At 40.6% G+C, this 26,984-nt stretch overlaps 1 protein-coding gene across 2 annotated transcripts in view; it reads right to left on the reverse strand.

Annotated features, from left to right (window-relative positions):
- Window positions 1-26,984, reverse strand: part of kcnab1b (potassium voltage-gated channel subfamily A regulatory beta subunit 1b) — a 131,189-nt gene that overhangs the window by 101,906 nt on the left and 2,299 nt on the right. The window contains exons 1-2 of one of the 2 annotated variants that reach the window (XM_057857305.1): window positions 24,323-24,944; window positions 21,296-21,783 (exon numbers count right to left, since the gene is read on the reverse strand). In XM_057857305.1, the coding sequence (XP_057713288.1) occupies window positions 21,296-21,510 (215 nt within the window). In that variant the 5' untranslated portion in view covers window positions 21,511-21,783; window positions 24,323-24,944. Of the gene's footprint in view, window positions 1-21,295; window positions 21,784-24,322; window positions 24,945-26,984 lie in introns of those variants that run through there. The other variant, XM_057857304.1, reaches the window with a different exon arrangement.

Consider the following 26,984-nt stretch of genomic DNA (forward strand, 5'->3'; position numbering starts at 1 on the left):
CATCAACTATATGTAAAACTCTGGCCAAGAATAGTGTTCATGGGAGGACTCCACAGAGGAAGCCACTGCTGTCTAAAAAAAACAAAAAACAAAAAAAAACAAAAACATTTTTGCCCGTTTAATGTTCGCAAAAAGGCAATTGGACACTCCAAAGACGTTTTGGTAGAATATTTTGTTGACTGCTGAAACCAAAGTTGAATTGTTTGGTAGTAACACACAACGTCATGTGTGAAGGAAAAATGGAACCGCTCACCAATATCAACACCTCATCCCCACCGTGATATATAGTGGAGGGAGCATCATGTTTTGGGGCTGTTTTGCTTTCTCAGGGCCTGGATAACTTGCCATCATTAATGGAAGAATGAATTCAAAAGTTTCTCATGATGTTTTGCAGGAAAACCCGAGGCCGTCCGTCAGACAGTTGAAGCTAAAAAGAGGATGGATGCTCCAACAAGACAATGATCCAAAACACAGAAGTAAATCACTTCAGAGTAGTTTCAGAAGAACAAAATACCGTAATTTTCGGACTATAAGCCGCTACTTTTCTCCCCATTTTGAATCCTGCGGTTTATAGTCCAGTGCGGCTTATTTGTTGATTTATTTGGGTTAATAGGTAACACTTTATTTGACGGCGACGTCATAAGACTGCCATAAGACCGTCATAATTAGGAGATGACACTATCATGGGCATTAATGAATGCTTATGACATATTTCATTTAGTATCATGCTGCAAATTATGTCACTAAGACCATTTATTTCCAGCTCGGATCTTTTGCAACCATTCATAAGTGATATAATTTGTCGGCTGGCACAAAATGACACCTGTCATAAGTATGATGATGGTCTTATGACAGTCTTATGGCACCACTGTCAAATACAGTGCTACTATATACCATAACTAGCAATTAATGAAACAACTGGAGCAGTAACTGAGGAAATAATTATCAAAGAACATGAATTTTGATTGTTATTTACATCTGTAGCGCTGCAATGCATGATAGGAGGCATGCTGGATGACAACAGTATTGACAGCAGGTGGCAGCAAAGGTTGACGGTCTCCCCCAAGAGAACAGTGATGGCCAAATAAAGCGAGAACAATGAAGGCCAAATGAAGCTTCTTGAAGCAATGAAGCTTTGCAGCCAATTGTTTCAAAGCTTCACAGTGGTTCATTTGGTCTTATGACAGTCTTATGATGCCGCTGTCAAATTAAGTGTTACCTGTTTATATCTTTATGTGTAACTATCCCATACTACAGTGAGGACAGCTGTGGCTTATTGTCCAGTGCGGCTTATCTATGAACAAAAGCAGTTTTTGTGTCAAATTTGGTGGGTGGCGGCTTATAGTCAGGTGCGCCTTATAGTCCAGAAATTACGGTACATGTTTTGGAGTGGCCAAGTCAAAGTCCAGACTTGAACCTCATTGAGATGCTGTTGCATGACCTAATGACAGTGATTCATGCCAGACATCCCAGGAATCTGACTGAATACAGCAGTTTTGTAGAGAAGAATGGCACTGCAGCTACAAGAAGCGTCTGGTTGAAGTTATTGCTGCCAAGGGTGGGGGGGTGGGGGGGGGTCTAAAAAATATTAAATGTGATGGTTCACTTATTTTCCCCTTCTGTCATTGTTTGCATACTATTTTCATTAAAATATGAAAACCTATAAATCAGGGTTCACTAAATCCAGACATCAGTGCCACTTTTCCTGTCGTGTTTTCCATGTCTCCCTCCTCCAACACACGTGAATCCAAATAATCACGATCATTATCAGGCTTCTGTAGAGGTTGCTGATGACATAATCATTTGATTTAGGTGTCTTAGGGGGGAGAGACGTGGAAAACATGACAGGAAAAGTGGCACCGAGGTCCGGATTCAGTGAACCCTGCTATAAATATTTGGGTGGTTTTAGTTAAATCAGGCACTGTTTTTTTCATCTGTGTGATTTAACAAAGATAATATCACATTTGATTGTGATTTTATACAGAAATGTGACAAATTCCAAAAGATTCAGATACTTTTTTTTAATGCAACTGTTTATACAACTACTCAAGTGTGCCCTTTTTTCATTCGAGTTACATTTTTGTTTTTACGTAGGAGTACTTTTGCAATATGATGTGATTAATCCCAGGTGTAAATACTGAAGTCACACATTTTTCTAAAGAGAAGCCTGGCAGCCCGCCAGGCTTATTAAGTCCTGAGGGGAAACCCTGTTGTCAATTCTTATGTGTTTTTTTTCATCATGGAAAGGTTAGTGTATAAGGATTCTGATGCAAATTTCTTCCCTTTACAATTAGATGGCTGTTTAACGGTAAATATGGTGAAGAATTCGTGCTCATCATGTACATTTGTCAAAAAACGAATAAATAAATAAACAAACCGTTTGGCTGAACTCACACAGTCAAAGTGTGCATCGGAGCGAAAGCGTCATGATGGGCTCTATCAGTGCCCAGCCAAGCAAGGAGCAGGCATGCGTGCACACGTCCACAGTTAACATGATGAAAAACAAATACAAGTGCTGATGGACTGAAATTTTGGGAGTCAATATAAAAAGATAAATAAATTCAAAGGTAACCCATTATTTTTTTTCCATTTGTAGAGATATCCGTTCCCATATATTTGTTAATTTTAGGGCTGTCAAACGATTAAAATTTTTAATCGAATTAATCATAGCTTAAAAATTAATTAATCATAATTAATCGCAATTAAGACCATCTATAAAATATGCCATATTGTTCTGTAAATTATTGTTGGAATGGAAAGATAAGACACAAGAGGGATATATACATTCAACATACTGTACATAAGTACTGCATTTGTTTATTACAACAATAAATCAACAAGATGGTATTAACATTAACATTCTGTTAAAGTGATCCATGGATAGGAAGATTTCTAGTTCTTAAAAAGATAAATGTTAGTACAAGTTATAGAAATTTTATATTAAAACCCCTCAATGTTTAATAAAATTTGTAAAATTTTCAACCAAAAAATAAACTAGTAGCTCGCCATTGTTCAGCACCACCAATTCTCATGGTGCTGAAAACCATAAAATCAGTCGCACCCAAGCACCAGCAGAGGGCGAAAAAACTCCAAAAACACAAGTAACAAGTGCACATGACACTGTACTGTAATTTTAATCAGTTTGAGCGGGGCATGTGCGTTAATCGCGTCAAATATTTTAACGTGATTAATTTTAAAAAATTAATTACCGCCCGTTAACGCGATAATTTTCACAGCCCTAGTTAATTATCTGGGTCTTTGAAAAAGACACGTACGGAATTTTTGCGCGACACAGGGACTTTTTCAAACGGCTCCGAAAAATTTTCCGTTGTGCCGCAAACGGCAATTTTCTGAAAAAAAAAGCAATTTTCAAAATGTACCTAGTCCTACAATTTTTGACCAAATTACATAATTTAGGTATCAAAAATTCCGGGATGGTGAGGGGCATAAAAGTTGTATACAGAATTTGGAAAAAAATTACGGTTCCCTGGAAATTTGTCAAAAACTTGCCCATTCATTATGAATGGGAAAAAAAAGAGAAGTTTCAAAGTGTATCTACTCCTTCAAATTTTGACCAAATCACACAATTTGGGCATCAAAAATTCCGGGACGCCGAGTGGAATAAAAGTGACAGAGGAAAATTTTGGGGAAAAATGTACGGTTTCCCGGATATTGATGCTAATGTACTTGGATTCCATTGACGCCTATGTAAGTCGATACCATTGACATCCATGGACGTCCAAATTTTTTCCCCATTCATTTTCAATGGCAAAAAAACCAATGTCCCCAAATCAACAGCAAATGACCAGATATCAATCCAGATTCAATAGGCCGTGTACCCCAAATGTCCCGGATTGCATTGACGCTTATGGAGGGTGATGCCATTGACGTCCATGGACGTCCAAACTTCCCATTAATTTCCAATGGCATTAATCATGTTTTTTCATTCTATTGATGCTAATGTACTTGGAATCCATTGACGCCTATGTAGGTCGATGCGATTGACGGCCATGGACGTCCAAATTTTTTTACATTCATTTTTAATCGCAAAAAAAAAAAAAATGTCCCCAAATCAACAGGAAGTGACCTGATATTGTCCCGGAAATGTCCCCAAGCCAACCTGGGCGGGGTTAAGATCTGTATCACCACAGAGCAAAGACCCAGAGTAATTTCTCCAGCAATTGCAGTTTCTAGTTTCAATTGATATTGTAATTTCTATATTGTTTTGTTGTCTTTTTGACTTTATTTGGATAAGATAAGAGTGCAGCTCTCAGTTTCTTCTTTGAAGCAAAGTCAAAGCAGAGAACACAGCCAAAGTAGTGGAGTAAGAGTAGCGTTTCTTCAAAAATTCTACTCAAGAAAGTGGAAAGTATGGCATGGTAAAACTTCTCTTAGAAGTACATTTTTCTCAAAAAGCTCCTCAAAGAAATGTAATGAAGTAAATGTAACGCGTGACGTTACTATCCACCTCTGATTAAAGCATATTTTTAAAAAAGTATCCTTTAGTGACCTCACTAGCTCGGTTCTGCAGTATAGTTCTGCAAATAAGAACAAAATGCTGAAAGCTGTTTGTTGACGATTATTCCACAACTGACAAAACGAAAGAGAATTTAACATTCATCCTTCGCCGCATCTTTGTTCAGTTTTTGGGGTCTCACTGTATCACATTTTTATAAAGGTACATCAATCGTGCAGCCATGAGCAAAAACAAAAAAGAAAGCGTGTATCCTCTCTTACGTCACATGTTTGGGCCACATTTGGGCTGCGTGTAATCTCCCATGAGTATGAAAAGGTCAAAATGCCAATGACGGTTGCGCGTGAGGGACCCCTGCAGTTGTAACTGCACTATTTTTGGATTACCATGACAACTAAAAACGCTGCAGGTGGTGGTATTATTAGTTTATGCTCGGCATCTTCTTTTGCTTTGACTTCCTACGCCTTCGGATGCTTCCACTGTCTCTCGCGCATCCAGTGCATAACATTACTGGCTCATGTAAGGAAGGCAGCGTGTCAGTGCGAACTCCTACATAACAAAAGCATTCGCAAGCGCGTCAGAGAAAACGCTCTTGAGGAATTGACAATTCTTTTGGATTTGGATTTTTTTTCCGATAAGATAAACCACCATTGTAATTAAGGCCCTATTGGAATGCAAAGGATTATTATTTCTTCTTTGTGGCGAATGAAAATGGCTAATTTTAAGGCCTGAACATGCTCAAAAACTCACCAAAATTAGCATAAACGCGGCTTTGCCTAAATTTTGATAATTTTGCAACGTTGCAAAAAAATGTAACAAAATGGCTCAGTGGCATAGACAATAGATCCAAAACACAATACCATCCAGGGAGTTCGATTGGTTAAGGTGTTTATACGAGAACTTTTTAATCACAATGGCCTTTCAATCGGATTATAAATAGGACTTTTGGGCCCGTGTAAACGCACCCATTGAGTGAGTATTTTTGCACTATTTCAAGAGATCAGTTTTGGAACTACAGTGGGGCAAATTAGTATTTAGTCAACCACCAATTGTGCAAGTTCACCTACTTGAAAAGATTAGAGAGGCCTGTAATTGTCAACATGGGGAAACCTCAACCATGAGAAACAGAATGTGGAAAAAAAACAACAACAGAAAATCACATTGTTTGATTTTTCAAGAATTTATTTCCAAATTAGAGTGGAAAATAAGTATTTGGTCACCTACAAACAAGCAAGGTTTCTGGCTGTCAAAGAGGTCAAACGTTTTCTAACGAGGTCTAACGAGGCACCACTCGTTACCTGTATTAATGGCACCTGTTTTAACTCATTATAGGTATAAAACACACCTGTCCACAATCTCAGTCAGTCACACTCCAAACTCCACTATAGCCAAGACTGAAGAGCTGTCGAAGGACACCAGAGACAAAATTGTAGACCTGCACCAGGCTGGGAAGACTGAATCTGCAATAGGTAAAACGCTTGGTGTAAAGAAATCAGCTGTGGGAGCAATTATTAGAAAACGGAAGACATACAAGACGACTGATAATCTCCGTCGACCTGGGGCTCCATGCAAGATCTCACCCCGTGGCGTCAAAATGATAACAAGAACGGTGAGCAAAAATCCCAGAACCACACGGGGGGACCAGGTGAATGACCTACAGAGAGCTGGGACCACAGTAACAAAGGCTACTATCAGTAACACAATACGCCGCCAGGGACTCAAATCCTGCAATGCCAGACGTGTCCCCCTGCTGAAGCCAGTACACGTCCAGGCCCGTCTGCGGTTCGTTAGAGAGTATTTGGATGATCCAGAAGAGGACTGGGAGAATGTGTTATGGTCAGATGAAACCAAAATAGAACTTTTTGGTAGAAACACAGGTTCTGGTGTTTGGAGGAGAAAGAACACTCAATGGCAGCCAAAGAACACCATAACCACTGTGAAGCATGGGGGTGGAAACATCATGCTTTGGGGCTGTTTTTCTGCAAAGGGACCAGGATGACTGATCTGTGTAAAGGAAAGAATGAATGGGGCCATGTATTGAGAGATTTTGAGTGAAAATCTCCTTCCATCAGCAAGGGCATTGAAGATAAGACATGGCTGGGTCTTTCAGCATGACAATGATCCCAAACACACAGCCAGGGCAACAAAGGAGTGGCTTTGTAAGAAGTATTTCAAGGTCCTGGAGTGGCCCAGCCAGTCCCCAGATCTCAACCCCATAGAAAATCTGTGTAGGGAGTTGAAAGTCCGTGTTGCCCAACGACAGCCCCAAAACATCACTACTCTAGAGGAGATTTGCATGGAGGAATGGGCCCGAATACCAGCAACAGTGTGTGAAAAGCTTGTGAAGAGTTACAGAAAACGTTTGGCCTCCGTTATTGTCAACAAAGGGTACATAACAAAGTATTGAGATGAACTTTTGGTATTGACCAAATACTTATTTTCCACCATGATTTGCAAATACATTATTTAAAAATCAAACAAAGTGATTTTCTGTCTTTTTTTCCACATTCTATCTCTCATGGTTGAGGTTTACCCATGTTGACAATTACAGGCCTCGCTAATATTTTCAAGCGGGAGAACTTGCACAATTAGTGGTTGACTAAATACTTTTTTGCCCCACTGTATTTATACGTTATACAATTTCAGCAGTATCTTATCTCTCTTATCTTAAAAAAAAAATTACCAAGCCTCACAAGTGCTTCCTGACTTTAACTGTTACCTCAGTAGATCAGTAGGTTGTCTATTTTTGCACACAAACTGGGAATTCAAGAATGTTAAGACAATAAAAATACAACTTCACAAGTTTTATGTTCTATTTATTTTGAATTTTAAAAGAATTGCTTGTTTTACCCAAGAGAACAAACTTTAACTTTCAAATACCGTGATTAAAAAAATGCTGTTCTGTTTTTCCTGTTGTACTGAATGAAGGAATCTGATTTTCTAGCCAGACTGCCGGAATCGCGCCAGCCGAACTGCCGGTTCGCTGGTGCAGCTCCAACGACCCGGGCCGGCGAGATCCCGACAATCAAGCCAGACGGCCAAACTCCAGGCGTTCATCTTAGTCTTAACCTTTTTTTTTTAAGGGTTCAAAGGCTCACCGTGAACAAGTTGACAATTTATTCGGGTCGACAGCAATCAAACAGAAAGGCGAAACAGACACGGACTCAGGCGAGGAGGCAAATCCTTCCAAGGTCACCATATCACACGTCAACAAAAGGTTCCCGAGAAAAATGACAACGCTTAGTTAAACATTCAGTGTTTTGAAGGCTCTAACGGGGTGGGCCGTGCGCATGAAAATGGTGTGTTTGGGATTATTGTCCGTTTGTGGATTAGACAGGAGGATTCGGGAGTTACTGTTGTCAGTGCAACGAGGGTTGTGGATTTTGTCACTTCAGCGTCAAAAGGGCTTTTGGAGTTTTCTCAGTCGTGTTATCAGTGGGTTTTCGGGCGTTCTCCGGTGTTCCTTGTGCTGGGACAGAGCGTCCCGCCATTTGTTCTGGACTATCCGGGAGAACTGATCACGAGAGTTCGTACGTCAATCTTGCTCAGTCAGTTGACGCACGCGCTGGGCTTCCGTGATAAGAAGGTGTTGTTTATCTCTTATGCCCTATATTTTGCTTATTTTCCTTAAACTATGGTATAAGTGCTATTTATTTTCTATTGGGTGTGTTAGAGTAATACAAACAGTCAAACAGTAAATACGAGGAACAATACTATTCCCTGATTGATTATATTGTGTTAGAGCAGGGGTCGGGAACCTTTTTGACCGAAAGAGCCAAAACACCAAACATAATTTAAAATGTGATTCCAAGAGAGCCATACTGAGTGAGTGTTTTTATCTGTGTGTGTATATACAGTATATTATATAGTCGCTGAGTTGTGATTGATAAAAATCTTGAGAAAACAACAACGAAAGCCTAACATCGTCACTTGAGATGTTACAATCATTGCTCGATTGCGCACTCACCCCTTGGATAATAACAAATAGAAACATGGATTGGTGTTGCGTTTATTTCCTGGAAGTGGAAACCACAACCGGGGACAACCAGGGGAACGTGTGCATCACAGTAGCCGAGACAGGTGGAGCCTCTCAAGGCAGCAGTTCCTAGAAGTGGTGACAATTTGACAGGCGAAAAAGTCATGAAAGTGAAACCGGTCACCGGCCTGTGTGACTTGGGGTACCACAGAGTTCACTTTCGTGGTTTAATTTTCCCCTACACATTTTTATATACTCCTATACTATACTTTATAGCCACGCTGCTGCCTGAGCGAAGACTTAACGCGCGAGGCGAGCTCTGCAATGCCCATCTCCGTGCAATCCGAGACCACCAATGGGCACCAAATTGAAGCATACCATTGCGATACACGTTTGAAATCTCCAAGATCAATATGTGAATGCACCATCAGCTCATCACAGCTTGTTCATGTCAAGGGAGCCGGCCAGTTCCACATTTAAAATTACGGGTTGCGGAGAGCCAGATGCACTCATCAAAAGACCCAGATATGGCTCGCGAGCCATAGGTTCCTGACCCCTGTGTTAGAGTAATGCAAACAGTTAGACGATGCCTACGAGAAAAGGTACTATCTCCTCCATGAACCATGACTTGTGTGTGTCGTTACACACCTATTTTGAGTTGCATTTAACATGTGACACATTCAAGTTTAGAAGTACAATGCTTTGTTCTCAGGCTTGCGTGGTGCTGGACTGCAATTTTCATATCGTTATGGAAACGAGACGAGATTGTGTGACAAGCGGACTCTTATCATCACGCACTCAGCCGCATGCAATCTGCTGCGTTCTGCTAATTGTTTCTTTTCCATCAGCTGACCAAAGAATCCTACTTATCACTTAATTTTCTCTCTCTTTTTTGGTCATTGTGTCTGTCTTTGTATTCCTCGTTCGGAAAGAGTGTAAAAAGTTTGAAGCCAACCTGCCTTCCATGCTGAGAGCCCACTCATTGGGATAAGCGAGTGTTGTTTACTCGTCCCAGCCTCGTTACAACTCCCACTCGGGCACACATGGAGAGCTCTACGACCCAGCTCTATTACACTTAGCACTACAGTATATTGTTACGTAAATCATCTGCTCAGTTGAGAGTTTGCCAAGCAAATTAGTACCTCGTTGTTCGCAAACCTTAACTTCTGGTGATGAGATGCCAACTGCTGCTTTCTAAAGGATATCTTTAAGCATTCATTCTCTGACTGGGGTAATCATTCAAAAAATACTGTACTCGTGAGGCCTGGCATGCACGGGAAACACATAATCAACTAATTAGTCCTCCATATCTTAGCGTTGTACCCTTCATAAATCTGACCTCTTTGCGTCAGTTAGCAAAAAGCACTTTATTGCTGGAAATGACTTCTCCCACAAGAACATAATGCTTCTATATTTTTTGAAGAATATAATCCAATCAATTAGAGGAATGTTCCCAAGTGTTTTTTAGCTGAGGCAAACTTTCTGCATTGAAAAAAATTTCAAGGCACACCATCAGTTTAAAATCTTAAACTGCGTACAACAGGATAAAAAAAATAAGTCTTAAATAGCATTATTATGTGAATTAGAATAATATTTCTAGATGATTTGACTATATACAACAATTTGGCAAAGCACAGATGACAAGAAATTAGTTTTTTAATCCGCCGTTTAGCCACGTTTACCATGATAGGGCTCTAGCGTCCCCAACAGGAGAATGACGTCAGCAGGGTCATGGTTTCATCTGATTTAGAATTCAACCCATCTAGGGGGAATTATTCAGAACGAGGAAAATGCGACGAAGGGAGCAGCAAAATGTCATTGTTTCAGTCTTTCTACTCCAACATTTTTACAGGATATTCTTTTTATCGAAGTACCGTATTGGCCCGACGTTGTTTTTTGCATTGAAATAAGACTGAAAAAGTGGGGGTCGTCTTATATTCGAGGTCTAGATATTATACCCATTTATGAAGCTAGATGGCGCCAGATATCATTGAAGCCATGTTCTTTCATGACAGATCTCAGTTACTCTCAAGTTTAACCGGTTTGCATTATTTTATTGCAATGTTTACCTTTTTTTTCCTTATTCAGATTTGTTTCAAGACGACAGTTACATTTAGACTTCAATTTGATGGTTAATGCAGTTATTACAATTTTTTTGTTTTATCACGATAGATTGGTTTATTTACATTTCAAAAACCAGAAGCCATTCATTTACGAATGTGATTGCACTTTAGTTTACATATTTAAATGTTCAGATATTAAGATTTGAATGAGGCAAAATAACATGCATTTTCTCTCAAATATATTGTTAGAATCATTTGTTTCTGATGAACTGTAATTATTTTCTGTACAAAAATTAATTAGGTGTTCAAAATGTCTTTTTTCAAACTTGAGTCTTGAAAAAGAGGGGGTCGTCTTATAATCAGGGCCGTCTTATATTTGGGCCAATACAGTACTTGAGTACATTTTTTTTGAATGATTAATTTTACTTTGACTCAAGTAATATTATTTTAAAGTAACGCTACTTTTACTTGAGTAAAATATTTGGCTACTCTACCCACCTCTGACTGAGGGGCAGTTTACATGGCGACTCTGCGATACGAAGACGCAACGACTGTGTTGCGGAGTGGCCTCACGTTCGTATGGTGTCGGCGAAAACGGAAGGCAAAGACGCAAACCTTGGAATCCTGCCTCCATAGTGGAAGAATTTGATTGTGGTGGAATGAGGGGTGTGTGCTTCGCTGGAATATCAAGAGCTCCCGCGGCGTGAGACCACGCCGATAATGTCAGCACTCTTACACGTCACATTGGGTGTGCGCAGCGGTGCTACTAAATATTAAAAACAGCAAATATGGCGGAATGTCGGCTTTAATTGACTGTTTTATTAATATTTTTAAATTCAATATTTTAAATGTTTACATTTTTGTGCCTTTTTGAACAAAAGAAAAATGCCATTGCTTCGAGTGGGCGGGCATTTTTTTTCCGGGCTGAGGAGCTTGTGGGGGTCAAAGTGCATCATTTGCGGTCACCTTGTAAATCTGCACTGCCCCATAGGGCCTGGCATGAATACTAGATCGTTTTCATGCAGAATTTCGACATTGTTCCAATGGAGACGGGCCCATATGAATGCAAATTTGAAATTTTTCGTATTCTCGGAGAGTCACCATGTAAACGGCCCCTTAGAATTCAACCCATTGAGGGGGAATTATTCAGAACAAGGAAAACGAGACAAAGAGAGCCGCAAAATGTCATTGTTTCAGTCTCTCTACTCCAATATTTTTACAGGATATTCTTTTTATTTTTCCACAATTGCTAAATAAATGGTATGGTCATGACAAATTACAGTCTTGTGCTAAATGGAATATGAAATAATAAAAATGCATTTATTCAGTACGACATGGCAAAATGACACCATAATGGTCAAAACTGTTGACTTCAACTTTACTGTCGCACCTCCCGAACGATATTTTATGCCACCGTAGTTAGGCTTTTGTCATTTCCCTGCCCCGGCTTCGGAGAATGTAAACAAACCAGGGGACGTGACAGCTAGCCGACATGCTAGACCGAATCGAGTGACCGAAGTCTTATTTTTGCTTTTCGAAGCGAAAAATCACACAAGACTACAAGCGGGGGTTGACGATTGGCTCTGCCGATTGGCAAATCGCCCGGTGGCGAGCAAGTTACATCTCATTGCCCTGCTACGGACATGAGAGCTTGCTGGGAAGGCAGTTGGAGAGTAATGCCGGACAAACTGGCCGACGTCGGAGGAGAGCGTAGCTGCCACATGGTCAACACGAATATGGCATAAAATAATGCTTTACTACACGGCAAAGACGTTAACAGTGAGAGAGCGGCGTGCAGTAGTTGTGCAGCTAACATGGCAGGATGGCAGGAGAACTTTTCTACATGTCCTTCCATGATCAAACGTAAGTAAATTGTCCTTGATTTAAAGAAAGTTTGTAGTGTTTACTTTGCAATCGCTGCGGCCATTTTTAACCCCTTATAGCCTAATGTATCACATTTGATGCACTTAGAATTTCATTACTTTGAGACTAATTTAGAATTTAGAATTTTTTTTTTTTAAATGATGGATGCAAGTCAACACATGCATCTGCAGGTTCCATGAGAAAAAAAATCTGGATTTAGCTAGGGTTATAGATATTAGAGTGCTTATTACACATATTCATTTTGATTTGTTGCATGTTGCAGGCTTTAAACGGTTAACACAAAGTTGCAATTTCTGATGGGGTTGAAAATTTGACAGAACACCGGGCACACAAAGAGGGCAATCAGCCCAGTATAGAGGGGTGTTTGCAAACAAGCCGCCGGTCGTCGGCCGAGTGGCATTCTCGGTGGACAATCAGCCACAAAATGCAAGCCTCCTTTGTATTAAAACGTGTGCTATGATCCCAGTATTTGACATAATACAAAATACGATGTTTACTCGCTTCCTCGTAAGTCCAATGGTTCCACAGTTGTAGGGCTTGTTTTGGCCAACATTCGCAGTGAATGGAGAACCTTTTGAAACCCAAAGAGGCTCACACACCTCTCCCTGGTGCAGCAACAATTTTCTGCAGCCGTTTGGCTGGCATGATGCGAAAAATAAATGAATAAATCTGCAAAATCAGCTGAATCCGCAGTCCATGTGCATGCTATAAAGCAATGCTGTATTGTGAGATGCTGACCCGGGTGACGTCACATTCGCATTCGTCCAAAACCCGAGACTGAAGCCGGAATTCACCCATTTTCATGGCGCGGGATTCAAAAATTGAATACATAAAACGATCACACACATCAAGCGGTCCATTTCATTCAGGAGCATAAAACACAGTGTGAAATATGAAATAAACATGATTTTTGGTGTCATACGCACTTTAACATCAATCCATTTTCTTACGTTCCTCATTCGGGTCGTTGAGTTGTTAAATAATCATTCAAATCTAGCAAAAGATCTTCCTGTTCATGTTCCTCAGATGGCATGGACACTCACCCACATCCTCCCACTAAACGCCTGTTACCGTTCATCTTCATATTCATAATCAGGCTTCATCTTATTTTCTTCCCCTCAGTGCCAAGTGTTCTCTCTTGCTAAACTCCCATCACAGTTGTACAAACCCTAGCAAAAAGTAGGGAATCGCCAGTCTCGGATGAGCACTCACTCAGACATTTTATCATGTAGAACAATCTCAGATAAAAAGCTTGAAAAAAAATAATGAATTAGTTCAAAAGTGCAACTCTTTAGCATTCAGAAACACTAGAAGAAATGAATAAAAAAACATTGTGGTGGTCAGTAAATGTTAATTTTATAGAGCAAGTGCAGGGAAATATATATATGGAAACACTCCATTCTGAGGAAAAAAATATAGAATCATGAGAAACAAAGAAATAACAATCAAACATCTCTAGTAAGGGTGTAACGGTACATGTATTTGTATTGAGCCGTTTCGGTACGTGGTGCTCAGTTGGGAACGGAGGCGTACCGAACAAGTTTCTGATGTAATGTCACCCTTACTTTTCGAGGCTGTGAGTCGATTGGGTTACAATTTCTTTGTGTAGATTATATACCAACACGGTAGGACAGTATAACCCAGAAACGTCAACGGCGCGACAACGTGGCCGCCGCGAGAACGGAGTGAAACGCGGGCGTTAGTCAATCAGCCAATGCACACCAGTCGCAGTGCGGCCGCGTGCTAGATGCGTACCAGAAGCGGCTCAACACGACGCACGCAAAAAGAACGGCAGAGTTTATTATTTGATGCGAGACGCGACCCTCCTACGCGTATACTACTACCGGTAGCTAGGATCGGGCAGACCGGAAGTAACTCGTGTAAAAATACGGTGGATCCGGTCGATTTTCAAACTAATATGCAATCGTAACCCACTTTTTGAGTCCATCACATCTCTGGAGTGGTAGATCGGCACAGTTGACTTGTCTTTGTTGATTTACTGCTGTCTTCTCTGCTATAATAATAACCAACACGGCCCCGTGTTCAATACAAAACCCTCCTACCACAACAAAACAAGTAGGAACTAATATTCACATAGGAACTAAAGTTATACAACATAAAATATACAATATAAAATGAATACTACATCACATTTGTAAAATATAAACACATGATAAAATAAGTAATAGCCCATTTAGATAAAATAAATTGAAATGAGCTAAAACACCTGTAATTAAATAATAAGAATAATACACAGATCTGCTTACCCAATTAAATTTATTAATTTTTGTGTCGCGCTTTAACTTGAGAAAGTCCACCAATAAAGCTTTTGAAAACCATTCATAAGAAAAAAAAAAAGTCATTGAGGCATTTCATTTGTATAATACATGTTAAAATCTTTGTCATTGGGATTGCTTTTCTCTTTACCACAGGACTTCTTTTTTGTTCTTCTTTCTTTCAGAAAGAAAGCTTACCAATACGTGGGGTCTTAAAGGCAAATTGTTGTTGGATTATCTTTAAATACCCGCTACTTTTTGAGCAGAATTCTAGCTTTGTATAGAGCCTACCCACGTACCACGTGCTCGCTGTATGGTTCCGCCCACTTGTCCGTCATTTTGACTCTGTATTAGCATTGTTTTCAATTGATGGCGGAATTTAAAATGCATTTCATGGAAGACCCGGTGCTTTCTGATGCCGCAAACTCACTGGATCTGTTGCATAAAAGGCGTTATGAGGAAAAGCTTCGTTCTATACAGTCGCCAGATCCATATTTGATGCCCAAATCGATGTTTTTCGACCCACTGTCTTCGCCCTGTCTGCCTGACATCTGCTACGCAGATATTTACAATTATCTTGTCCACACTAAATCAGCCTATTCTCACGAAAATATGAAAAACTTCAAGAGCTTGGAGGCTTTTAAATACTTCGTTGCTGGTTGGGTGAAACAGGTCCTCGTCCACGAAAATTCGGCAGGAATCTATCTTGTGCTTGGAAAGGTGAGTTACGAAATTTTCAATTCAAAATCTTTTGTTATTGCTAACTTCCACTGTCAAGTCTAATGTATTTCATGTCGTTTGTCAATGGAGTTAAGGCTTTTAATGTTTATATGGTTTAGCGATAGCACTCTCACTACATACATACGTTATGTTGTCGGCGATTAGCCTAGCAAGGATCTTAATTGTGGTTATTTGTCAGCCCCGTAGACGAGGCCAGTTTCTTTCACTTGGTACCAGCTAAATATTATTCAAAAAATAACGATGGTGGAAGAAAGGGAAGTCACAAACATCTTGAATTTGAAACTATGTCGTACTACGTCATATGTTGTCGGCGATTAGCCTCGCAATGATCTTAATTGTGGTTATTTGTCAGCCCCGTAGACGAGGCCAGTTTCTTTCACTTGGTACCAGCTAAATATTATTCAAAAATAACGATGGTGGAAGAAAGGGAAGTCACAAACATCTTGAATTTGAAACTATGTCGTACTACGTCGTATGTTGTCGGCGATTAGCCTAGCAATGATCTTAATTGTGGTTGTCAGGCCAAAACCCTCTAAATATATATTAAATGCATCTTACCGGATATAAAATGACTACTACATAGTCTGTGGTGATTTTTTGGTGTCCAGTTTTCACGTCGAATTGCAGCCGTCCATTTCGCTCTCCTCTTTGGAACCATTGGAATACGGTAAAACTTCAAGTCTCTCCTTCCATCTTCTCTGTTTGTGCAACCAACAGCCACACACGCCTTCACCATTTTGATTATTAATGTTAAGGAGCAGAAAAACACGCCGTAAATAGGAGAAATGTACGTAGCCGTAACAGGTTAACACTATGTTTTGACGGACAAGTGGGCGGAACCATACAGCGAGCACGTGGTACGTGGGTAGGCTCTATAGGCTACTGTTCCTATTGTTGAAAGCACAAAAGTGTGTAATAAACAACCAGCACATTTATATTTTGCATTTTGTTTTCTTACTGTAGGCCTACCGAAAATGAACCAAACCGTGACCTCAAAACCGAGGTACGTACCGAACCGAGAATTTTGTGTACCGTTACACCCCTAATCTCTAGTATTTCGTAGCGCCAGCTCTGGCTTTTATGACAGCTTGCAGGCTCTGAGGCATGGACTTGATGAGTATTTTTCATCAATTTGGTGCCAACTCTCTTTGATTGCAGTTGCCAGATCATCCTTGCAGGTCGGAGCCTTTCTGTGTACTATTTTTTTTCAATTTCCACCATGTCCAATGCAGATTTTTGACTCTTGACACCTTGTCCAATCAGGATTCTTGACTATTGACAAGGTGATGATGCTGGAACTTTTGTTTGGTGCTGTTCCAGTTAGATTTACAAAGATGACTGCCTGAAGAAGACATCAAAATTCCCTCAATTCTTGATGATATGGGGCTGCATGTCAGGCAAAGGCACCGGGGAGATGGGTGTGGTTAAATCTTCAATAAATGCACAAGTTTACATTGAAATTTTAGACAGCTTTCTTATCCTTTCAATTGAAAATATGTTTGTCATTTTCCAAGATGACAATGCACGGGGCCGGATGTATGGTGGGGCCGGGGTGGGCACGGCCCACCCAGAGGTGAGTCGTGCCCACCCAATGAAAATGTCGGGAGTATCTATTGTAGCGTCGCACTGGATATAGACAACACACGGAGAGTTGGTCTCAACTACTTTTTTATTTCAGGATTAACGGTTACTGTTGGCCGCGACCACGCCGAACAAGCAATCACCAAAACAAGCTGTTTTTCCAACCTCGTTTTGTTATCCGCGCGCTTCCTCCAGACACATTCTCGCAGTCAGACATCCGGGCATTAATGACGTCACCAGCCACAACAAAGAGTCGCCATATTCAAATGGGGGCAAAACACGAGTCACAAGCAGTTGCTCTGTCGTGCATTGTAGTACAAACGCGTTGAACTTTTGTCTTTTTTTTCCATCGGAATGACTAAAAGTTGCCGTGTTGCGGGTTGTAACACAAGGACAAGTTCGGAGCCGCATTTGAAGTTCTTCATTCTTCCTCGTGAGAAGAAAAGGACAAGCAAATGGCTGAAAGCAATCAATCGAGGAACAGTAAAAGAAGACGGTTCCGTGGACCATTCTCACCAGTGGTAACCTAAATCCAGGCACATTTACGTTTGCAGCCGACATTTTATTACTGGTGAGCAGTGCTGGGCGCGTTACTTTAAAAAGTAATTAGTTACATTACTCACTACTTCTTCCAAAAAGTAATTGAGTTAGTAACTGAATTACTCTATAGTAAAAGTAACTAGTTACCAGGGAAAGTAACTATTTCCGTTACTTTAAAAAGAACTTGTTGTATGTCAAAGAATTTGAAATTTTCTGAGCAGTATTCGAGTCAGTGGAATAGAGAAGAACAGACAGGTAGTTAACTTGTTAGGTGCTTCAGCAGATTTGAATTGCTTACCACAGATGTCGACAAAAGCTTTGCCCCGGGACATAAATTACACATGACATGCAAGTTCTTTCCTTTAATTTCGACAAACTTGAAATAGTGTCTATATCTCCACCTCTTAAACGACAATTTTTCTTCTGAATGCTCTGCCATCCCGACCCTGCGCATCTGTTTTGCGTGTGTGTGTTTGCCGCATGCGCTGTTCCGGTTTGCTTGTGAAATCACCGGCTCTGATTGGCTTACCACGACACATGACTCTAACCCTCAGCCAATCACAATCACTTCCATCGCATCTCTCGAGGGGCATTTAGGTAGGCTCGTTTCCCGACAATCCACGTCACCTTTAAAGCGTCTGCTGTCCTCAAGATGGAAGCAGAATTATTGCTGGCTGACAGTGGGAGATGGGAACGAGGCTAGCATCAGGTGTAGCAAACACAGAAACGTTACCAAACTTTGGAAAGCATTGTCTAATTGTATAAGCAGGGACAAACAGCTTGGAGTCAGAAGTACGTGCGCTATTCTCGAACCTGAACGCACCCCAAGTCTTGGATGACAAATCAACAGAGCAGAGAGTAGACTCGACACGGCTGGTAGTTTCTTCAATTTATTCCGAGTAAGTAACGCACCGCTTTTGACCGTCAGTAACGGTAACGGCGGAAAAAGTAATTAGTTAGATTACCCTGTTACTGAAAAAATAACGCCGTTACGAAACGGCGTTATTTATAACGGCGTTACTCCCAACACTGCTGGTGAGTAAACTTTAATCGATTTTTTTTGCCCCAATTAGCTGCTAGGATTCAATAGACTAGGCAGTGGTTATTATTACCATAATCGACAACTCGCCAAGCGTTATTTTTCTTTTGCCGTGAACTGCTCTGATCGGTCAATCGATATATTATTGGCCTGTTGGGAATTGGTTATTTTGCCGTGACATGTCCACGGCTAAATAACGCTTGGAGGCGAATTACCGTTTAGGGCAGAAATAATCACTCCGTATATACTACCAGTTTTCTTAGTTCCACACAGTACATATTCCACGTAATTGATAAAGGTCAACTTACTGGGTGACTTTATGAGGTAGTTGTAGATGTTTCCGAACTCCACTGCAAGCAATTCGTTTGGATTGTTTATCCAGCAATCAGCTGCGACGTTGTATGGGCAGATTTGCAGACCAATACACGCTAATTTTAAATTGTATCGCCTCCTCGCGTCTGTCGGCAGTGACTCGTGACAATAATAAGTCATGTTTAAGACGCTTTTATGAAAAAAAGACGCAAAACACAGCCGAAATATATGAATTTCAGACAACATTTGTCTACGGATGTTTACCTGTGCGTGCCTCCATCTCAAAATGGCGACACATTGCTATGCGAGAATAAGTAGATGATGAATGAAAAAAACAAAAAACAAATAAACCCCCCCCAAAAAATTAATGCAGCCTCAACGGGACACAAGCCAGTGTTCTACTTGCGCCGGTCCCAAGCCCGGAGAAATGCAGAGGGTAAAAAAAAGCCTGCATCGGGGGTGCCCACTCAAGATTTCTTAGTGCCCACTCTGGTGGGTAAACATTAGGGTTGCCACCTTTCAGAAATAAGAAATACAGGATGCCCCCCTCGCGCCCAAAGCTGTACAGGCAGAGAAAAAAAGGGACATCCCAAAAACTTCTAAAATGCATAGAAATGTATCTATTCATTTATATTCCGTACAGGGGTCGCGTTAACCGAATATTTTCCGTCGTTGACCGGTTTTTTACAACGGTGACGGAAAAAACTGAAGTCCATTTGTCATTTTGACAGGTTGCAATTAACACCCCAGACCACAGGGTGGCGAGTGAGCATATTAATTGGCTATTGTCTCTCTTGATGCATGACGTCGTTGGCCTTACTCGGAAAAATGTCAAGGCAACTGAGTGTCCGAAGTTTCTTCAAGAAGCCCCAAAACGACGATGGTGTTGATAAAAGAGGTGAAAAAAGAGGGACTGATGCAGTGAAGGATGACAACGAATCAAGTGAATCGCCGGTTCACTCCTCATTGCGGCGAGCAGTTGAAAACGCCGCCAGTTACCAAGAAGGGCAGAATTGGTAACACGGTGAAAGCGGCATAAAGCCAAAAAAGCGGACCAGACTAGCCAGAGCCTGAAATTATTTCAAGGAAAATATGGAGGGTGCCACCACTGTGTGTACTCTTTTTGCTAAGCTGAGCTCGCATACCACGGTAGCACGTCGGCTACGAACGAACACTTGACGTGCCGTCACCCAGGTGTATTTCGGAAGACAACAGGAAACAACAAGCTAGCGGATTGTAAGTCCATACAACTTTCTAACGATTTTTTTAAAAATTGGAAGTTGCCTTTATGTCCGTCGTGTCAACGTGCATTTTTATTTAATAATAATAATAAATAAATAAATAATATATTTATATAATTGAATTATATATTTTATTATTATTAAATGTATTAGTATCATGGAAGGTCCCACTTGAGGGGGGGGGGGGCAAAAAAAAAAAAAAAAAAATATATATATATATATATATCCTGTATATACATAATATAATGAAAATTATATATGGAAACACAGTACTGGCCTGCTTACTGTAATCCATGACTGCACTAATGTTAGTTACTTTATATTATAAAGTATTATTGTATTATTATGTATATACATATAGTGACTGCATCAAGATATAGTCATTTTAAAAATTTAAGTGACGGGTATAAATAGATTATGACCGGATTTTTATGACCCTGTCAGTCAAAATGACAGACAACGAAAAAGTCTACCGCAACCTCTGATTCCGTAGTAGTTCAATACGGAACGAAACATTTAATTCCCAATTTCGGATTGTTCCTTATTTTAAGGGACAGGTGGCAACCCTAGTAAACCTAGATCCGGGCCTGACAATGCATCATGATAGAGAGCTAAAACTGTTAAAGCATTCCTTGGAGAAAGACTCATCCAGTCAGTGTCATGGCCTGCAAATAGCCCAGATCTCAACCCTATTGATAACCTTTGGTGGAAATTGAAAAAAAAAAAAGGTCCACAGCAAGGTTCCGACCTGCAAGGATGATCTGCCAACCGCAATCAAAGAGAGTTGGCACCATATTGATGAAGAATACTCATCAAGTCCATGCCTCTGATTGTTATTTCTTTGTTTGTTTCTCATGATTCCTTATTTTTACCTCAGAATGGAGTGATTCATTAAACTTTATATTTCCCTGCACTTGCTCTATAAAATTAACATTTACTGACCACTACAATGTTTTTTATTCATTTCTTTTAGTGTTTCTGAATGCTAAAGAGTTGCACTTTTGAATTGAAAAAATGATTATTTTTTTCAAGCTTTTTATCTGAGTTTGTTCTACATGATAAAATGTCTGAGTGAGTGCTTGTCCGATACAGGTGATTCCATATTTTTTGCGAGGGGATGTAGATTTTCCAGCAAGAAAGGAGTAGGAATGAGTAAGAGATGACTTACCTGTATTTCATGCCGGTGAGCTTTGCAGTGGACTCCTTAAGGTTGTGATGGTAACGATGGGTGAAGGAGCCCAAGCTGCGAGCTATTAGGGCCACGGTGCGAAAGCGGGCGCGGGCCTGGCTGGTAGTGTTGGGGCTTGTAGTGTTCTGTTTACTGTGCTCACCGTTGCGTGGGGCCTTCAGCCCATGGTCCGTGCACGCAAAGGACACCTGCATGGCTGTGGGCACAAACGCCGCGACGGCTAGAGCTGCTCCGAGACTGGGATCGCCGCTCCTTTTTATGACGACGTAAAGCTGAAGGTCTGGGACGGCTCTGCTCGGAGATTTGGAATCTCATATGGAGGTCAGAGGCAGGAATGTGGGAACATGAGTGTCCTTTAGAAAATGGGAGGGAGGAGGGGAGGGTGGCTCAAGCTGATGTAACAGCCATGCAGTCCTGATTAGTGTGTGAGGAATTAGGAGAGGGATGCCGCAAAAGGCTGATTCCACCTGAAAATGTGAGAAAGGATTTTGCTCAGTTATGTTCATCTCATGTGTATTAATACTTTCAGCATTTGCTCTTCCAAGTTAAACATCATTTCCTGCTAATATCTTATTAATCCATTTAGATTTCTCTTTTTAAAGGGTATGACAACACCTGGGGAAATGCTAATATTCCATCATTTATCCATCAACCAGGGTTCGCGTTAACCGAATATTTTCCGTCGTTGACCGTTTTTTTAAAACGGTGACGGAAAAAACTGAAGTCCATCCGTCATTTTGACAGGTTGCAATTCACACCCCAGACCACAGGGTGGCGAGTGAGCATATTAATTAGCTATTGTCTCTCTTGATGCATGACGTCGTTGGCCTTACTCGGAAAAATGTCAAGGCAACTGAGTGTTTGCCTGGCACGGCCAGACTGTTCTCCCTGTATTTTTCAAGGAAAGTCTGGGACACAGCCTCTCGAATAGGTACAAAATCAATCGACAAATCAGATTTGTTTATTTGCGTGACGTGTTCTTCACGAGCAACGTCACTCTTGCGCGCCGAAAGTCGTCTCTACAACAACAAGGATGGCGGGAGAGCCGAGAATATGTTCCAATCTGCGGTAAATTCAGTTTTAAATGAGCTAAAACACATCGACACGAGACATTGACAAAAGTCTGTCTCGCGCTAGAATGGATGCCAGGCGTTGGACGACCGAGCAGAACAACCGGTAGGACGCCCGGGATGCCAGGCGCTGGATGACCGAGCAGAACGATCAGGACCACACGTGCAGTGGACGATGCCTTTGAGTCCGTGCTGCTCGTGAGCAGAGACCGCAGAGACTCAAAAAAATTCATATTTATGAGACAGACCGCAATGAGGTAAAAGTTAACTGCCTGTCACAGCCAGAACAGCGTCATCTTTCAGTTAGTTATGTGTAAATAAATTGTTACTTTGCTATCAAAAGCTCTATTTGTCTTGTTATTTATCTTATTTTGTAAAAGGAAAACATTTTTCAGATGTTTGGGATGGAACTAAAGCCAAAAATAGCTGTGTATAAGTCAAAGTTATGTTTGAAATGTATGCTTTCACAAAAAGCTCAATTTCTTCATTTTTTCATCAGAAATAGGAAAATTGCTCAAACTAAGCTATTTTCTAATGCTGATTTCTAAAGAATGGAAAAAGATATTAGCTATTTTTTTTACTGCTGAAAGAAGAGAGTCTAATCTTTCTTTTGGTTTATATAGCAATAGAACAGAATTTTCTGTGGGCCTTGCAAAATCAGTCAAAATCCAGTAAAACGGCCAGGAGTGAAAGGCCTTGCTCTGGTGAAAATGGCTGGGAGTGAATGAGTTAATCGGGACTAGAACCTGCCGGGATAACTGAAAAACCGCGAAGCAGAGACCCCCCCCCCCCCCCCCCCCCCAAGAAAAAAAAAAAAAAAAAAAAAAGATACTTATAAGACATGTTAGACATGACTAAAGAATTATTAAAAAGAACTATTTCTGGTGTTTATTTTATTGTAGCTACAGTATTCATTTTCACTCTGCATAATATAAGTCATTTGTACTTATTTTCCTGAATTTATGTTACTTATATCTTTATTATTGTATTGTTATACATTATATATTGTTTACATTAACTTCGATTTTAATATGTCCTATGTTCTTAAAGGGTATGTCATGCCCGGGGAAATGTTAATATTCCATCATTTATCCATAAACGCATGCCTTTTGTATTCATATCATGCCACTTCGTGTAATTACACACAAGAAAATGAGAGAAATTTGCCTCGATTGTCAAGCTAAAACGACCAGCGCCCGAGATCTGGCAGATTGTGTGCGTGACGTCACGACAAGTGAAGAGAGTGCCACCGGCCACTAGGGGGGGCAGCGCCTGTCTGCATCAATATAATTCCTTCTAGTGAGGGGAGAATTAGGGGTGTTTTGAGCTGTTTATGCTGATGCATTGTGTTCGTCCTGCACATATTCCAGGTTCCCTCATGAAGAAACACCCCTCGTTGTCAATAAAAGAGAATTCAGAATTGACAGTGAGGGGTGTTTCTTCAACAAGAAAAAGGCTCAGTGCTTTAATACTGAATGGCGGCGATGATGGCAGACAATTTCGTTTCTAGTTTCAGCGACGAATCCGACGCAGAAGGACGTAACGAATGTTCATCTAATGGTGACGAGGAGAGTTACGAAGCTTTAATCGGTGTTTTAGGTTACCAATTTGAGCCCAAACGAACGCCAATGCAGCGTAATGAAACATTGAGGGGAGCAATGACACTGATGAAACATCGGCAGCAGATCGTGTGGGAAACACCAATGATTTGTTTTGCATTTCTTTTTGTGAAGCTGATACACCGTGACTGCAAAATAAAGGAATGCATAGAATAATTATCATTTATTGCACTATCATAGCTTTTCGCTCTGCCAACAGACACAAATATGAATGGGATCAGAGGATTTGTTCTATATATTTTACGAACGATAATTTATACATGTGTCCAGTCCTGTATCCAATGCGTGACATTTTTTAATTGCAAAAGAGTACTCACTCAGGCCATTTCGAGCTTGGCTGCTCCCCTCCTTTGCTTAGCCTTAGCCTCCTTTGCCACTCATCGTCCTCTTTCTTGATATCTCGGGACATTTAGGTGGCTGCGCGTGAATGGTCGGCACCGCATCTCCTTTGAGCAGCAATCTTTTAGCAAAACCCGATTTCACTTGTCCATAGTTCGAGAAGCTTTCAGGTGGAAAATGCGCACCATAGAAAACCGTGCCGGAGGCTGTGTCTAGAAAATTAGCCCTCTTGGCTCGGACGAACTTTACCCATTGTCTGCGTAGTCCAGCTTTTTTTTTCGCGTTCAGGAACTCATGGATACTATATTCCGATAAATAGCTATTTGTACACCACATAGCACAGCAGTTTTGAACCATTCTAGTGATGTTTTGGTCAAACAAACCCGAACGCTACTCTCTCGTCGATAAAAAAACAATGGCACCTGGCTCCGCCTCGACTTCCATTCACTTGTCGTGACGTCCCCGCCCCATTCGGCTGTTTCCGGAACACTTTCGGAAATGTTCGTCATTTTCGATCTATTTTCGATAATTGCTCATTAATGTGATTGATTTTTTTTGTTAACTTTATCAATATTTGTTATCTTGGCACATAACGGTTCTATTGATGTCTCACACCCCCTTTGCCACTACAGACCCTTTAAGTAGCTAAAATTGAGATTTGGCATTTTGTATGTGAGGAAATGAGGGAAAATAAAAATTAGGAGATGGAGGTTGGGGTTAAGGCTGTTTTTGTTAACTTTTATTTTAATTGAAATCACTGAAAAAAATACAATCTTGAATGAAAAATAAATAAAATTTCTGGCTCTGTGGCGACCCTCGGGGAATTCCGGCAAGAAATTCTAGCCACTTTCACCCCTGTATAAAAGGTATCCAGGAAGCCATGTCTCCACACAATTGCTGTTTTTATGAGGACAAACAAAAGTTAATAGATAAATAAATAAATAAAGAAAATCACACATCCTGCAATGGGACTGTTGTGCATGCGCACATTGCGATGGTAAACGATATATTGTTCAGGTCTAACTTGAACATTGTGGCTTTTCACCTGTTGGTTGGTTTAGACTTAGAATGTATTCTTCTATCAATGCTTGTTCACTGTATAGCAGACATGTCCAAAGTCCGGCCCGGGGGTCAAATGCGGCCCCTGGTCAAATTTCATCCGGCCCCCAGCCTCCGTCATAAAATCAATAACGTCTGGCCTGCACAGAGACTTGATAAATTGGTCAGCAGTACTGCTACCAGCATATGAAGTAGCTTACACACTAAATGCTGCTCCTCATTTACCCACAAAAATAAAAGGCAGCAGCACGTTAAGCAACATCACCCTGTGTGACCCTTTACTTCCAATTTTCTAAAATGGCGACAATCAACAAAAAAAAAAAAAAAAAAAAAAGGAAGTTGACTGCGATGGCTGACGTTACAAGGAAAGGTGGATTTCTTCACTAAAATACTCAACAACTGTGTCTGCCTCATTTGCAAAAAAGGCAGTCGCTGTTTTTAAAGAGTTCAATGTGAGGCGATATTACCAAACAAGACACGCTGACATGTACAAGATTACAGGGAAGATACGCAACGAGAAATTGAAGTACCGTGATTTCCCGAATATAACGCGCACTTTTTCCCCCCAAAATCAACTTGTAAAATCATGGTGCGCTATATACACGGGTACAGGGATGGAGACAGAAATATATATATATATTATATATATTTAAAAACCGTTTTGTTTTTAATTGACACGGCCATGTTGTGTTGAAGAAACGTATGCGGCGATCCGTTGCCGACCATTACGGTACGTGACGTCACCATTTTGTTCCAGTAATACTTCACTCTGATCGGTCGAATGATTTCGTCTGTGTTAAATTCTGCTTTTTTCACTCTTCATAAAGCACAGAATTTAGTTTCTTGAACTCATTTGAGTCAACGTTTATTGCAGCTCCGCGACTCGGACGTTAACAAACGGAACACAACACAGACTTCCTGTGTCCGTCAACTATATCTGTCCGTCGGGAAACTCAAACTCAAATAACAATAGTTCCTATTGTTACTGTCGTGTATACAGCGATGAGCTCTCTCGGATTTCCGACTTACGTTCTCACTTTCATTTTACCGTATCAATCCATGGAAGAAACATTTATTCATCATGATGATACAAGCAAGTTATACAGCAGCTTTTAAAAGAAAAGTCACATCTGTTTTGTTTTCTCCTGGATTCTGGTAAGTTGAAGAAGTTATCAGATCATATTATTACAGTACATATTGTCAGTTTACGGTAATTTTTTAAACTACCAATGTGCTATGCTACAGTGCCTTGCAAAAGTATTCGGCCCCCTTGAATCTTGCGACCTTTCTCCACAGTTCAGGCTTCAAACATAAAGATATGAAATTTAATTTTTTGGTCAAGAATCAACAACAAGTGGGACACAATCGTGAAGTGGAACAACATTTATTGGATAGTTTAAACTTTTTTAACAAATAAAAAACTGAAAAGTGGGGCGTGCAATATTATTTGGCCCCTTTACTTTCAGTGCAGCAAACTCACTCCAGAAGTTCAGTGAGGATCTCTGAATGATCCGATGTTGTCCTAAATGACTGATGATGATAAATAGAATCCACCTGTGTGTAATCAAGTCTCCCTATAAA

The sequence above is a fragment of the Corythoichthys intestinalis genome, chromosome 14, assembly GCF_030265065.1.
Source record: "Corythoichthys intestinalis isolate RoL2023-P3 chromosome 14, ASM3026506v1, whole genome shotgun sequence".
Lineage (NCBI taxonomy): Eukaryota > Metazoa > Chordata > Actinopteri > Syngnathiformes > Syngnathidae > Corythoichthys > Corythoichthys intestinalis.